The 16,514-nt window shown below is 41.3% G+C and overlaps 1 protein-coding gene across 1 annotated transcript; it reads left to right on the top strand.

The window, feature by feature from the left end:
• Positions 1-19: 19 nt before the first annotated feature.
• nolc1 (nucleolar and coiled-body phosphoprotein 1) lies at positions 20-14,375 on the top strand. The gene is made up of 14 exons (XM_086167408.1): positions 20-141; positions 429-484; positions 824-966; positions 1,082-1,176; positions 1,890-1,998; positions 2,121-2,227; positions 2,366-2,474; positions 4,256-4,381; positions 4,459-4,551; positions 4,637-4,792; positions 4,968-7,343; positions 7,675-7,793; positions 13,035-13,118; positions 13,218-14,375. The coding sequence occupies exons 1-14, from the start codon at positions 31-33 to the stop codon at positions 13,374-13,376; spliced, it is 3,843 nt and encodes a 1,280-aa protein (XP_086023534.1). The 5' UTR covers positions 20-30; the 3' UTR covers positions 13,377-14,375.
• Positions 14,376-16,514: the final 2,139 nt, after the last annotated feature.

Below are 16,514 nucleotides of genomic sequence, written 5' to 3' on the forward strand. Positions count from 1 at the left end.
GGTGCTTCTCCAAGCGGCGTGGTGGTGAAGATGGCGGCGCCAACGTCTGTGCCGAGTGATTTGTACAAGTGTGTGTACTCGTTTTTGTTGGAGAATAAATTCACCAAAGCAGCACAGCAGTTTTTTAAACAGACTAAAGTGGTAAGCTGCTTACATTTCGTAGCTGACAGTTAGTCGGACGGGTCGTTGGTCCCCAAATCTTTACACATATGTGCTCCCGGCGGGACCCGACGAACACGCCTCTACGACCGGAGCCTCAAGTGTAGTTAGCACGTGGGAGAACACCGTGCATTTTTTACCCAAGACTTACCAACATTTTCATTTTAAACTAAAGAATTTTTGAACTTTGAATTGCCGTATGTGGTTCGTATTTGGAGGGGAGGAGGCATCTCATAGCATCATGTTTGTTTGTTTGTTTTTATCAATAGAATCCACAGGACTCAAATGAAGAAAGCCTTCTGAACATCTACAACTTCTGGGTGAAGTGAGTTGATGACTGTTATTTTGTCTCTTAAAACGTTGACCGCCATTAGTTTGACACAGACTTAAATAAGCTCGTTTATTGTGTCCTGGGACGTTTTCTGTGTAATTTACTATCCCTCTTGTATGTTACAACTGCCGGCATGCCCACGTGGATTCAAAAGTTGTTTCTATTGCACTCTACTATCAAGCGCTTAAGTCCGTCCTAAATGTACTTTATGCTGTCGCCATTTGTACTGTAAATCCAGACTTTTTCAGTAATGAAACAGAGCTTTATTGTTTGGCACATAAGTTCCTCGTTTGTTTATTAATATAATTAATTTTAATGTCATCTTCTTCCTAGGTCACCTGAAGCAAGGAAACGTAAAGTAGCCACTGACAAATTGGATGGTACTAATGAACCATCAGCCAAGAAGGCTAAACCTACAAAGGACTCAAGCAGCAAAGTTGGCGCTGTTACCAAACAGTCAAAGTCTGCACCTGCAGGTAATACTAATCTTTGCAACGGATGCTGCTCAAGTATTGCAACTTTTTCATTTTAAAACCTTGTATAATGTATAATTTAAAACCTTGTTTAATTTTTTCAATGTTTATTAAACAGCCAAGGAGGTACCCTCAAAAGTCGCTGCTACAAAAGATGTGTCTAGCAGTAGTGAAGAGTCAAGTGACTCTGAGGAGGAAGAAGCTACTGCACAGGTAATAAAAATCCACATGGGATGCATTCAGGACTTTGCTCCTTCAGTTTACAGTGATGCCCCTTAAGATCAGAATCAGAAAACTATGTCCCTGAGGGGCACATGGGGTAACCAAATCAAAGTTGTGAACATCAACAATTTCCTTCGGGATAAATAAAGTTGTTCTTATTCTTAACAAGAATGAAATTAAAAAAGAGAGAAGTGTGTGTGCATGTGTGTACAAAGGTGGTCCTCACTTGAGGACTTGGAGTTACGACGGATTTCGCAATATTAAAATATGCACGGAATACGCTGGTTGTGTGTTGTGAGTGAGTATGTATTGTAGGTGTTTCCCCATGCATATAATTGGCCTATATTCATGCAAATATAAACATTAAAGGAAAAAAAAGGTAAAATAGTACATAACAAATGGCCAATATGTATACAAATACAGTACGGTAGAAATGGTGTTTCACTTAATTGCAGACCCCTGGGAACATAACCTTGTTGTAAAGTGAGGACCACCTGTATATATGTGTGTGTACATATGATGACCTCGAAATTAGTTGTTTTTTTTAGTCACACAAAAGGTTGAAAGTCAGTGCTTTATTTCATGTTAGCATTAACAGTTTAGTTAGGGGGAGCACAGATTACAGAAATGGGGAGTTTGTAATGGATGTGCAAAATGATGCCTGTGAATGTGACTTTGTTGATATTGTACTTTTGTTTTTTTAGGCCCATGTTAAGCCTTCACCTGCTGCAGCTAGTGCAAGAAAGAAAGATAGTAGTTCTAGCAGTGAAGAGTCAGACTCTGAGGATGAAAAGACAGCAAAAGCTCCCTCAAGTGAGTTGCATTGTTAAGACTTAAGTGTATATATTGAACTGTTATCAGTTGTTTTTTTTTATTTTATTTTTTGTTATATGAAAACTCATTTGGAATTCATTTCTCAATAATATAACCCACAGGTACTGTCCCTACATCAAAAGCCTCAGTTCTTGCTAAAGGTGCAGTTAAAAAAAAAGAAAGCAGCAGTGAAAGTTCCTCTGATTCAGAAGATGAAAAACAAGTAAAGGTAAAGAGTAAAGGTTTTTCTGAATATCCGATATCCCTTTTTAGTGGATGGGTAGACTAATGGAGAGCAAGATTGATCAAAATGTGGTTATGATTTTTTTAATTTATTTTTTAAGCTAAATTTTAATTTGTTTTATAGGCCCCGGTAAAATCTGTTCAAGGAAAGACCACTGCTGCTGCACCTGAATCAAGCAGTGATGATTCCTCATCTGAAGACGAGGCTCCACCTGCCAAAAAACCCAAAGCAGGTTTGTTTTTTGATCATTTCATGTCCAACCAGGGGAAAAAAATTCAATACAATTAAATCTAGAAAGCATATATACATTGCATCACCTTATGATGTAATGTATCAGAAATTACTGTTTCTACATCAGGGTTTCTGCAGGTCAGTAAAAAGCACAAGTCGTTATATAGGTCTTGCCAAAGTTAAGGCCTTAAATTGCATTGAAAAGCATTAAATTCAATGTCCACAGACATTAAAAATGTAAAAACTGTTGATGGGGAAAAATCATTCTTTAACATTTTTGTTGAGAAGGATATATTAACATTTAATAATTTCAATCAGAATAGTGTGATGATCGACAAGCGTAACCCTTTAATTGGCTATTTTTTACGGCCGCTACTCTTGACAGAGTACAAAGTTACAACACCGGACGTTGAGCATGGCAAAAGAGCGGAGAGTAATGTTGTGTCAGGAAAGTGGTAATGTGTTATTTTCAACAAAAGTGATTGGATGAAGGACTGTTTCCAGGCTGGTTAGAACCCGCTGGCAGACAACTGGGTGAGGCATTTTGTTCTATGTGAAAAGCGTTTAAACTTTGCACAATTGCACGTGCAGTCAGGTGGTCATAAGTCGGCAAAAGGAAGGTAGCGGTTGACTGGCTGATTTCTTTTTTTTTTTTTTTGCCGGGACTAGTAAGGTAACTGCTCCCTTTTCCAACACATCAGCTGCTGCTACTCTGACCACTGCTGCCAGCCATGCCGCGACAGGCATGAGGACCGGCTCTGGTCTGCAGTGCAGCACCACTCATATCCTCCAAAGCCTTGGAGGATGAGCTGGAAGCACTGAGAAAGAAAAAGGTTGTGTTGACAGAGATGTGCACCAGTCTTCAGAAGGATGCTGAGAAAGCTGCAAAAAACGTAGGCAGTGCACTCTCATCGCTCAAATGATCACCTAGTCAAATACTTCGAGGAAATACAAAGGCAAATGCCTTTAACTGAAAAATGTTGAGCCAGAGTTGGAGCAAAAAAGAAACCAACTAAGAAATATGCATTAAGTATTATATACAAAATTTAATCCATCTGGTTGGTTTTTTTCCCCATTGTCACTCAGATGGTCATATGTACTTAAATACTTTTTAATTCCTCTTCCTTCAGGCGCAGGGAATCTTCAAATCTTTGTACTTAAGACCTTAAAACATTTTATAGCCTTGACTTTGACACTTAATAGTTTTATTTGTATTTCTTATACTCCCCCCTTTTTTTTTTACTGTTTTTTACAATTTCCTACTATTATTTATTATTATGTTTTACCTGAAACTCTGGCACAACAATTTCCTTCGGGATAAATAAAGTTGTTCTTATTCTTATTATTCATATCTGCTACTGTGCAAAATCAATTCAAGAAGATTGAAATCATTATCGATGAATGTATCTGCAGTTGGACCTTGGCATTTAATTTGTCTAAAGTGGCATTAAAAAGCATTAAATCAGATTGGCTGATACCTACAGAAACCCTATCACATGGTAGCCTAAGTTAAATAAATAAATAAATAAATACAAATAAAAACAAAATGGTAAGCAACACATTCATTTACGGTAGTGCAGCAGGTTTTCCCAGTGGTTAGCATCTTTTAATTGGTTAGCCACTTGTGCCACTTAGCTGGATGTGTACAAGCATGAGCTCAATTTGCAGTTTGTTCTATTTGAAGACAAAATACCAGGAACTCTTAGCCAAGTCCAACCTCAAATGCCTACACTTAATGCACCGAGCTCCAAGCCTATTAATTTCTTCCCTCTGTCTTGATAGGAGCATACAGTGCGGTCCCACCTCCTGCTTCTATCCCCAAAGCTCAAGCTACTCCAGTAACCAGTAAGGCCAAGGAAAGTGACTCTTCCGACAGGAGTAATGACAATTCTGCAAAGAAAACCGCTGGTATGACATGCCAAAATTTCAGCTGTTTAAGTGTCATATTTTTTGTTGCCTTTCTAAGAACATTGTGCTTCATCCAGTTAAACCTAAACAACCGAACAAGACCACTTCGGCCAAACCTAGCGAGCAAAAACTGACAGCTAAGAAGCAGGAAAGCAGCTCTGGTAGCTCAGGTAACAGTGAAGTTACTAAATTATTTGATAAACCATATAGATTTATGCATCTGACAAATATCTGTACTTATCCATGCCATTCAAGATTCAAGCTCAGATGAAGAGGAAACAAAAAAACCTGTGGCAAAAGTCAACCCCCCAAGAGCTGCCCCAGTTAAAAGTGTGAAAGCCAAGATTCCGGCTAGTAAAAGGGAAGAGCCTGCACCTAATACTGGAACCATCAAGACTACTGGAAAAAAAGGTGATTCCTCTAGCCCTGGTAATTGACCTGAATTAGTTTTTGTTGGTCTTTTTCAGATTTCTAAAACCTTTTTTTTTCTAAATGATGCTCATTTAAAATCAGTTCTATGCGAATTACTGGTTGAATAAAGGTTTTAATGTAAAGGTGTATGCATTTCTTTACCATTTTTAAACAGATTCGGACTACAGCACGCAAAATGGGACCCCAGTAAAAGCTGCCACTACAACAACCCCAACAGCCTCGAAACCCTCCACAAAGACAGCAGAGTCCAGCTCTGAGTCAGACTCTTCTGAAGAGGAAAAGAAGCCAGTTAAAGCCAAGCCACCTACCACTCCTGCAGCAAAGTCTGCTAACACTGCAGAAAGCAGTTCAGACAGTGAATCATCGTCATCTGAGGATGGAGAGCCTTCAAAAGTAAAACCAGCAGCAGTTAAAGTTGCGACTCCGACAACAAAATTATCCGCTGCTACTTCCAAGGCTACTACTATAGCAGGGAAACCTGGTGCAGCAGAAAGCAGCTCAGACACTGACTCTTCTGACGATGAAGAAGAATCAGCTAATACCAAGCCAGGAGCAGTAAAAGTGGATACTCAGGCAAAAAAGATTGCCAGTCAAACCACGAAGGTTGCTGTTCCTGTAAAGAAAGCTGCTGCATCTGAAAGCAGTTCAGACACTGACTCTTCAGAAGATGAACCTTGTCAGGCCAAGCCAGCTGTAGCTAAACCTGCCACCTGCACCTCAAAACCTACTACTCCTGCAGCAAAAGTTGTCACCTCTGCTTCAAAGACTGCTACACCAGCAAATAAAGGTGCTGCAGCTGAAAGCAGCTCAGACTCTGGCTCTTCATCAGAGGATGAGGAAGAACCTGCTAAAGTTAAGCCTGGAGCAGCAAAAGCTGCCACCCCTGCGTCTAAGGCTTCTGCATCTTCACAAAAAGGTGCTGCAGCTGAAAGCAGCTCAGACTCTGACTCTTCTTCTGAAGATGAGGGACAACCTGCTAAAGCCAAGCCTGTAGCAGCAAAGAAGGCTACCCCTGCAACAAAGGCTGGTACCCCTGCTTCAAGGACAGCTACACCTTCACAAAAAGGTGCTGCAGCTAAAAGCAGCTCAGACTCTGACTCTTCATCTGAGGATGAGGAAGAGCCTACTAAAGTTAAACCTGCTGCTGCAAAAGCTGTCACCCCTGCTTCAAAGGCTGCTGCATCTTCTCAAAAAGGTGCTGCAGCTGAAAGCAGCTCAGACTCTGACTCTTCTTCTGAAGATGAGGGACAACCTGCTAAAGCCAAGCCTGCAGCAGCAAAGAATGCTACCCCTGCAACAAAGGCTGTCACCCCTGCTTCGAGGACAGCTACACCTTCACAAAAAGGTGCTGCAGCTAAAAGCAGCTCTGACTCTGACTCCTCTTCTGAAGATGAGGAAGAACCTGCTAAAGCCAAGCCTGTAGCAGCAAAGAATGCTACCCCTGCAACAAAGGCTGTCACCCCTGCTTCGAGGACAGCTACACCTTCACAAAAAGGTGCTGCAGCTAAAAGCAGCTCTGACTCTGACTCCTCTTCTGAAGATGAGGAAGAACCTGCTAAAGCCAAGCCTGCAGCAGCAAAAAATGCTACACCTGCAACAAAGGCCCCTGCTTCAAAAGCGGCTATGCCTGCAAAAAAAGGTGCTGCAGCTGAAAGCAGCTCTGACTCTGACTCTTCATCAGAAGAAGAGGAAAAACTTGCTCAAGGCAAGTCTGCTGCAGCAAAGGTTGTCACCCGTGCTTCAAAGGCTACACCTGCAAAAAAAGATGCTGCAGCTGAAAGCAGTTCAGACTCTGAATCCTCTGAGGATGAGGGGGAACCAGCAAAGGCTAAGCCAGTAGCCACAAAGACTGCTACTCCTGCAGCAAAGACTACTTCAGCAACGTCAAAGGCTACTACACCTGCAAAAAAAGATGCTGCAGCTGAAAGCAGTTCAGACTCTGAATCCTCTGAGGATGAGGGGGAACCAGCAAAGGCTAAGCCAGGAGCCACAAAGACTGCTACTCCTGCAGCAAAGACTACTCCAGCAACGTCAAAGGCTACTACACCTGCCAAAAAAAATGCTGCAGCTGAAAGCAGTTCAGACTCTGAATCTTCTGAGGATGAGGGGGAACCAGCAAAGGCTAAGCCAGCAGCCACAAAGACTGCTACTCCTGCAGCAAAGACTACTCCAGCAACGTCAAAGGCTACTACACCTGCAAAAAAAAAAGCTGCAGCTGAAAGCAGTTCAGACTCTGAATCTTCTGAGGATGAGGGGGAACCAGCAAAGCCAGCAGCCACAAAGGCTGCTACTCCTGTAGCAAGTGCAGTTGTACCAGCAAAGAGCAGCTCAGATTCCGATAGTTCTGATGAAGAACCAGCAAAGGCAACAGGGAAGAAAACTATCTCAGGGAATAAGCCTGCTAGAGCAGTAGCATCTGCCAAGGCAACCCCACCCGCTAAAACCAGAGTGAGCAGCAGTAGCTCATCAGATGAGAGTGAAGCACCACAGAAAGCTGCCATAGCATCAGCAACCACCATCACAAAAAATGGCAAGTGATTAGAATACTGAATGGAACATTCCCTTTTCCTTGGCAATTAAATGTGTATCTAGACATCTAGAATCCTCAAACCATTCTTTTTTCGATATTCCATTTTGTAGTTGATCTAAAGCTTGATATCATGTATATTGTTTAACAGTGACGAAAAGGAAGTTTCCAAAAACTATGGCAAAATATTTTTCACTAATTTATAAGTTTTGTCAAATAGTGAATTATCTGATTTGGAGGACAGAAAATGTCTACAGTATAAAAGGACAGCCATTATTCTTGACTTCAAACCAGCCGTATGTCTTTTTGATTGTTCTCATCTTCATTCTTCTAGGCACCACTGGAAAGCGGAAAAATGACAAAGACTCATCAGAAAGTCAGGAGGAGTCCGAAGTCAAGACACCAAAAAACAAGAAGAAAAACACGCCACAGACAGTTCCTAAAGCAAATAAAGTAAGACCTTAGTTTAACATGGATTGAGACTAAATTACTATAGCTCACATCCATTCAAGCCAGGTAATCTACACTAGCATATACATTGGATGCACCTTAAGTTTTACTTCACTCAAGGTTTGAAATAAAGGATTTTTTTGTTTTAATTACTTTTTAATTACTTTTTAACGTCCATGAAATTATTAATAGTGCATATGGTATGCCAATGATTAGTTTAGCACTATGGTGTCCTGTTCTCTAATTGTAGGTACAGTTGTGCTCAAAATAAGTGTTTTTAAAAATGTGAACTCAAACTTGATGTCAAATTTCCACATGTGGATGTGAGCACAAAATCCCTAATAGTTTTTATATCAATGCATTGGGAGCACTGCACAATATTTTCAAAATCAAAAAATAAAGAAAAATGTATCATTCTTAAATTCACAGGAAATGAAGGAAAATAAATATCAGGCAGGGAAAAAAAAGTACTGTATTTTCCGCACTAAGGCACATCGGATTATAAGGTGCACCTTCAATGAATCGCCTAGTTTAAAAGTGTTTTCATATATAAGGCACAGGGCATTATAAGGCCCATAGAATAGAAACTACTGTAGTGGCGGGGGTTGCATTATCTAACCACTAGATGAAGCTGTGCTAAAGGGGATGTCAACAAAATAATCGGATAAGTCAGTCAAATTTCATTAACAGAATACAAACCAACGTTCTGACAACTCAGTTCACTCCCAAAACAAGTTAGTGCATTCACAATACGGTACCGTACATACCAGTAGCTCTTACCGGTATTTGCGCCGCCTTCGTTGAAAACAATGTTTTTCCATCTCTATTTGTCACGGTTTAAAGCTTTTCATAAAATGAAAGCACCATGAAGGACTGCCTCTAAATTCATTGATCATGATGCTAGCCAGCGCCGTTGCCTTCATTCAAATAGTGAATGTAGAGATGCTTCTACATGCTGCTCTCTGTTCAACCCACTGTTCGAGTTTGTCCTCCAACTGTGGCCATCTTGCTTTGTTGCCTTGGAAAGTCTGTTTAGTCTTCTTTACTTGGCGCAGGTTGTCTTGTCGCTTCCTCCACTTCTGTACCATTGATTTATTAATGTTGAATTCTCTCGCTGCTGCTCCATTCCCATGTTCTACTGCTTGACCGATCGCCTTGATTTTGAACTCTGCGTCATAAGCGTGTCTCTTGAAAGGTGCCATTTTGGGGTTTTTATACACACATAATTTGTGTGGGACTGGAATTCCCCTTTACCGTTTTTACCGCTGCTTCTGTAGCCATAATAAACCAATATTGATCCATATATAAGGCACATCAGATAATAAGGCAAACTGTCGTTTTTTGAGAAAATTAAAGGCTTTTAGGTGCACCTTATAGTGCGGAAAATACAGTATATGAATTGTGTGGTGATCCATTGAGGTCATTCATTTAGTGAAAAACAGATGTCGATCAGGTAAACCTTATTTAAGAATGAAGCCAGCACATGTTGTACACGCACTTCTCTGAAAACCTGAGAAAAATGGGTTGTTCTAGATATGGTTTCGAAAAACAGCAGATTTTGATTAAAATGTAGATTAGAATAGGCAAAAGCTATATAGAATTGCAGAAAATGATACGCTGCTTGGCTAAAACGATCTCCTATGGTTTAAAATGGAAAGCAATACTAGAGACATGGAAAAAGACTACCTTTCCACTAGATTGAAGACTAGCCAGTATGGCAAAGACTCAGCAAATCATCAGAGTCAGAGTGATGAAAGTAGTTAACTGTGAGCACTGTGACAATTAGAGGATGCCTGTGTGAAGCTGATTGATCGGTGAGAAGGCCAAGCAGAAGTCTCACCATTTAAATAAATAAGACAGCCAGCCAGAAGAGGATACAGTTTGCCAAAGAACACATCAACTGTCTTGAAGATAACAGGAGAAATGTTTTGTGGACTGATGAAAGTAAGCTCGTTCTTTTTGGGTCCAAGGGCTGCAGGCAGTTTGTCATACAACCCCCAAGCACTGAATTCAAGCTCAGCACTCTGAAGCCATAAAGCATGATTGTGCAAGCATCTGATATGGGGATGTTTCTCTTATCATGGTGTTAGCCCTATTTATTGCATATAAGGGCTCATGGATCAGTCATTTTGTATTAGGCTGGAGAGGAAATGACCTTGAAATGGGTGAAATGGGTGTCACCAGTAAGTGAGCAGCATCTTGGGTCTAGACATACATAATCTGAGATATCTGTTGGCCAGCCCAATCCCTGCGCCTCAATCCCACCGAGGACCTGTGGGATGACCAAAAAGTCATGTTTCTGAGACAAAATCAAGTAATGCAGTGGATTTGTGGAATGTAGTCCAATCTTCCTGGGCTTGAATACCTGTTCACAGTTGCCAGACATTGGTCACCTCCATTCAATACAATGTGAAACAGTTTTCAGAAATAGTCACATAAAAGCTATATCATACAGATTTTTCAGTTTGTACAGTAAATATTTGAGTCTGTAAAGACAAATGCAGAGACTGCTACATTTTTGAGCATCCCAAACTTTATTTTTTGTAATGTAAATAAAAAAATCAATACATTTCCTCTGTTTTGATTTAGAATATAGTGTGCAGTGTTCTCAATGCATGGAAATAAAAACTATAAGAATTTTGAGCTTTACTCTGGTTTTACACTTACTGCTATTGTTTTGAACACAACTGTATGCCACCAGGAACACTTTTTCTTCCTTGTACATTCTGTAACAATTCTTGTATATTCAAGACCTTTCTCCATCTGCTATCACGTATCTGGGGTTGGGTCGGAGGCGTGCATCAGCTGAAGCAGCGATGCCCACACTTTTCCTCCTCAGCCACTTGGTCGAGGTCTTCAGCGGGAATCCCAGGGTGTTCCCAGGCCAGCCGAGACACAGTCTCCGGTGTGTCCTGGGATTCCCTTGAGGTCTCCTCCCAGTTGGAAATACCTGGAACACCTCACCAGGGAGGCGTCCATGAGGGATCCTGACCAGAAGCCCGATCCACCTAATCTGGCTTCTCATATCAGAGGAGCAGGCACTGTACTCCAAGCCTCTCCAGGCTGGCCTCATCCTCTCTTTAAGGGAGAGCAGGACACCCTGTGTAGAAAAATAATTTCAGGCACTGATATCTATGACCTTACTCTTTTGGTCACTACCCACATCTTAGAACCGTAGGCGAGGATAGGAGTGTAGATTGACCAGTAAATTGAGAACTTCACCTTTTAGCTCAGGTTCTTATTGATTGTGACAGACCAATGCAGAGTTTGCATCACTGCTGATGCCACACAAATCTGCATGACGATCTCTCGCTCCAGGTTTTCTTAACTTGTAAACGAGACCCTGAGATACTTGAACTCCTCGACTTGGGGCAGGGCTTCATCCCTGAACCGGAGGGGGCACTCCACCTGTTTCGAATTGGAGGTGCTGATCCTCATCGACACCCTGGCTGCACCTAGAAATTGGCAGAGTCCAACCCTCATCCAACTAACCACATGCAAAGAAGAATAACCTGTGACACAGTTCATAAAAGGACAGAAACAGCCGGTATTTGGGGATATGGTACCCTATACTCCCAGAGTACCCTCCACAGGACTCCCCATACAAGATATGGTTGAATGCTTACTTCTGGTCGAAAAAAGCACATGGATTGGGACCCCGCTAAGACTATGAAGCCACTGTTCTATGACCATGATGCAAACCACACTGCTCCTCCTGAATCTGAGATTGAACTACCTAGCAGCCCTTCCTTGCAAGGATCCCTGAGTAGAGCTTTCAAGGGAGGCTGATGAGTGTGATTCCCTTGTCAGCCTCCCTTGAAAGGCTGACAAAGTGTGACTACCAGCCTGGTTTGCCAATCTAGAAGCACTGCTCCTGCTTTTAAAACAATGTTGCAGAGGTGAATCAGCCACGACAGCCCCCTAAACATCCAGAGGTTTAAGGAACCAAGGGTGAACCTCATCCACCCCTCAGGGCCCCACCACAGAGGATCACCTCAGCAACTTAAGTCCAAGAAATTGGCAAACCCACCCTAGAGTCCCTGGACTCTGCCTCCTCATTGGAAGGTGTGTCATCAGGATTGAGGAGGTCTTTGAAGTATTACTTCCACCAATCCACAATATCTTGAGTCAACTCAGCAGCATACCATCCCTGCTATATGGTGTTAACGGTGTACAGCTTTCATCTCCTGAACCACTGGATGGTGTATCAGAATCTTTGTATAGCACTCCGGAAATCATTTTCCATGACCTCGCTGAATTACTTCCTGAGTTTTAGCCTCGGCAACCACCAAAGACACTTGCTGCTTAGTTTGTCGATATCTCCCTCCAGAGCCCCACAGACTAGAAAGACCTGATAGTGCCTCCTTCAATTTGAGAGCATCTCTCACCCCCAATGTTCATCAACAGATTCAAGGGTTGCCACCTCGGCAGGCGCTGACGGCCTTACAGCCACAGCTACGATCTGCCGCCCCAACTATGGAGTCACAAAATACGGCCCACTCGAACTCAATGTCCCCTGCTTTCCTCTGGTACATAGTTGAAGCTTTGCCAGAGGTGGGAGTTGAAACTTTCTTTGACAGGGGACTCTGTCAGATGTTCCCAGTAGATCATCAAGGTACATTTAAGTCTGCCAGGTCTCACTGGCGTCCCTCCCCACTGTTGGAGCCAACTCGCCACCAAGTGTGATCAGTTTACAGCTCCGCCCCTTTCTTGACCCAAGTATCCAGAACATGCAGTCCCAGGTTCGATGACTTCGATGTTGATCGTTGACGTGCAGCCGAGGATGTGTTAGTTCCTGGTGCACACCTTTATGCCTGAGCATGATGTTTGTTATGGACAGTCCATGACGACCATAGGAGTCTAGTAACAGAACACTACTTGGGTACAGATAGGGGGGCTGTTTGGTAGGAGAGTCCTACCCCTTTCTAAACTGGTTGCTGTGCATCAAGGTGAGGTTGACTATATCTAGCCGGAACCTCTCAGCCTCGCACACCAGCTCAGATTACTTTCCCACCAGAGAGGTGACTTGGCATTGAGCCCCATCTCAGGGCCTGGCTCCAGAGGGTGGGCCCTGGTGACCCACATCCGGGGAAGGGAAAACTAGGTCAGTTTCTTTTTATCGTCATTCGGGGGTCTTCTGAACCATGCTTAGTCAAAACTCTCCTGTAGAGACAATCCCATCCAAAGTTGTATTTTGTTCTTTGACAAAATCCTTGATGTAACTAAAATGCTTATGTGTTTCAGTCCTCCAATGCACCTTTCCGAAGAATAAGAGAGGAGGATGTTGAAGTGGATCCCCGTCTTGCTGACAATTCTTTTGATGCAAAGGTAAATTCCACCTTGGTTAATCATATGCTTCACATGATGGTACATTGCTGAGGACAAATCAAAAATCAGCTATCATTTTAATTTTCTCTGCCTCTCCAGCTCGGATCCAATGGAGATTGGGGCCAGAAAGCTAATGATGTGCTGAGGTTCACAAAAGGCAAGTCATTCCGCCATGAAAAGACAAAGAAGAAACGGGGGAGCTACCGTGGGGGACCGATCTCCACCACAGTTAACTCTATTAAGTTTGACAGTGAATGAGGGTCATCTTATTTAAGTCCCTCCCACCTGAACTGGACTTACCTTGTTAATATGACTAACAATATTCAGCATGTTCTACCATCATCACCATTCAACAACACATGTAGAATAATGTGAACTGCCAGGCTTAAACTCTTGTTAGAGCAGAGCTTCTCAAACTTTTCAGTCCCTGATTCCCATTTTCATGGAGGCATCTAATGCAGCCACGATTCCAAAGTCAGTGACACGAGTGTTTAATGAACCAGTTCACTTGATTCAATACACTTTTTTCTTTATTAAAAGTTTTCTAATCTTCCTTTTTTGGTTGTCATAACATTTTAAACAAAGGAAACTATCCTCTCAATTAGTGTTGCAGCTTCCTGTTGGGGAATGCCTGAAAGACAGTTCTGTTAATAGCAATTTAAAAGGAATTGATTTGACCAATTAAAAAAATATACTTGGTGAGATATGAACACAAACTTAATGTAAAGGGTAACAGACATAAGAAATTACCATTTATGGCCACTAGGTGGCTGATGGCCACTGCTTCCTGCCAGTGTGAATGTGTGGCATCTGTTTTTACCTGAGCCAGTATAATTTTTCACCTATTGTATGAGAGACAGCCATCCATAATGAAATCCTCATTGGTATGTGTTAAGAGGTTCAATTATTGATAAATCTCTGGTTCTTAATGTTAGATAGCAGGTTCATGTTTTGTCTTGCCATCTTTAAATGTTGTGACAAGAATAGTCTGTCTACATAATGATGCCTCGAGAGTACATAAGTTTTATTCTGTGTTTTTGTTTTTTTTTCCATTTCAACCCTCATGACCTCATGATGTTTTAATGCTATTTTAAAAGCAATTTTGCTCCAACCATACTGTTAGAATGTCAAGTTCCTAACTAATTATTCAAGAGGTCTTTGATTAATCGGTATTAGGAGTTGACTATCATTTTCTGTGTAGGTATTTTTTTTCTATTCAAATCAAAATAAAGACTGATTGTTGTTTGTTGGTTTGAATGAAATCTCTCACTCTCCTGAAACAATTCTTTTGTTTCAAGAAATGACTTTCTTGGAGGTTTTAAGAAGAGATTTCTCAATTGGATAAACCTGACTTCACACATCAGTCATATCATGACCAACTGACATTGGAGGTAAATAAACCCTGAATATGTGGGTACAATGTTATTTTTCAGTGGGTGTTATACATGTGAACAAGACTGATTACTGACCCCTAATCCTATCTGGCTATTCCAAGGACTATGGGATTTGCATAATTTTTTTAAGGTTGAATCTGTGCCTAACAATCGGAGCTGTTTTGATAACAAAAGTAAAACTTACACATTAGGGAAGTGGTCATAATGTGTCTGACTTTTGTATGTTCCAGAAATACATAGTGGCAGTAACTAGTCTGGTAAAATCACAGATTGTCTTGGCTTTGAACGAAGAAATTTGAAGATTCTAATTGTCTCCACCAGATGGTAGTAAGCTCTTGGCCCCAGGATGACAGAACCCTTGATGCCCCTGTTGTTTTTGAGAAGCCTCACCCATGCACTTCTGTAAGTGTGCTATCTTGAAAGTGGGCAGGACTCGGGTTTAAATATTTATATATCCTAATAGCAGCTGTGTTCAATTAGTCTTTACATGCAAATTAGTTTGATAAGACTACTGCGGGCATTTTTCCAATGATCCACAAGAGTGGCTAATCTTATAAATCCTGTTTTGACAGTATCTGAGGAATTCATTTTCAATCACAAACAAGTAAGTCAAACCAAGTGAAGTGTGATGAATGAGAAACGTTTAGTTAAACCTTTCAAGAATAAATGCTCTATTTGCATCATCACCATACTCATTCATTTATGACCAAATTACATTAAGAGATAATTTGGTCTGATACAAGACCACAGATGACTTTTTTTCAGCTAGCCCCCTTATATACTTCCCTGCTAATCATTCCTTTATAACCTTATTTAGATATGTTCTGTATCTATTCATTGTCAGAGCAGCCACTTTCACCTTTAAATCAATAACCCTGTGTTGCGTGAAAAAATATCAAGCCTTCACCTCAGTTTCATATGGAAGATGACAGCGCTCTCATGCAGCATCATCAAAACACCGAATCAGGGAGGATCTTTTGGAAGATTAGCTTTTATCTATCAGCGATCTTGAGACTTTCATTCACCACATTAATACACATTATATTGCCATTTCCTGAAATTGGAACCCAGTCAATTAACCATATTATTATTTGAACAGCTATGGTTATTTTTCCTTGAGATAATGTCGACTGCCTGAACACTAGAGAAAAAATAAAGTTTTCTGTGTTTTGGCTCAACTTTTTATACATTGGACTTTACATTTTAAGCCAAGTGCAATGTCTCATGTTTAGTTATAATTTAAATATAAAGGACAGCTCATGCACTGTCCATATAAGAAATTTGTTCTTCCTTGGGTAAAATACATCAAACTGTTGAGTTTAATAAGAGCCCTACAGTCTCTCAAAGCCCTTAGTGTTAGCCCAAAAGGAAAATTTGACAGAGCATCCCCACTGTTAGGTGGCTGATCTGTTGAGCAGGCAACAAATGCAACTTGAGCTGTTATTGGGCAATTTTTCAGAGCAGATGGAACTGTTGACAGACTCCAATGCATTTGCACTGCTTGGCTGCAAGCAGGATGCTATTTAGCTGCTGTGTGAGACAAGAGCTGTTATAACAAGACAGTACTTTGCTTTTTTTCTCACTAGTGCTGAAGTGTAATTTGGAATATCAGTTCAAGCTGCTCAAATGTAAAAGCTTTGTGTTGTAGTCTCGGTTCTATTTAGCTTGACCCATCACTGTTCAAATTGTAAATTGAAATAACTGGTAAATTGTGAGTGCCTTCTGTTTGACAAAATTAAAATACCATGTTACAGCAGAAAAACTTGGATGAGGAATACTGATGAGAGGCCCTTCAAACTAATCTCCTGTTTAGCAATCACCCCTGAGAGCCTCTTCTGCCACTCAGTCTCACACAGAGAGAGAAGGAAGTGAGCAAGCCGGCTCGTTTCAGGCCAATGCAGCAGAGTTTGTACACAAAGGGATGTCAGGACAATGTTTTAAAGGGCAACAGAGGGTGAGAACTGCCCATCCTGTACATTTCAAGTACAAATAACTGCTACCT

The sequence above is a fragment of the Fistularia commersonii genome, chromosome 2 (genome assembly GCF_037954325.1).
Source record: "Fistularia commersonii isolate RoL2024-O1a breed Wild chromosome 2, RoL_Fcom_v1.0, whole genome shotgun sequence".
NCBI lineage: Eukaryota > Metazoa > Chordata > Actinopteri > Syngnathiformes > Fistulariidae > Fistularia > Fistularia commersonii.

What these genes read in the sequence shown, in the direction of transcription:
- nolc1 (XM_086167408.1), top strand. Translation starts at nt 31, where the DNA reads ATGGCGGCGCCAACGTCTGTGCCGAGTGATTTGTACAAGTGTGTGTAC. An exon ending in AAGCAGCTCTGGTAGCTCAG is followed by an intron (nt 4,552 to 4,636) that starts GTAACAGTGAAG and finishes ATGCCATTCAAG; the next exon opens with ATTCAAGCTCAGATGAAGAG. An exon ending in ACAATTCTTTTGATGCAAAG is followed by an intron (nt 13,119 to 13,217) that starts GTAAATTCCACC and finishes CTGCCTCTCCAG; the next exon opens with CTCGGATCCAATGGAGATTG.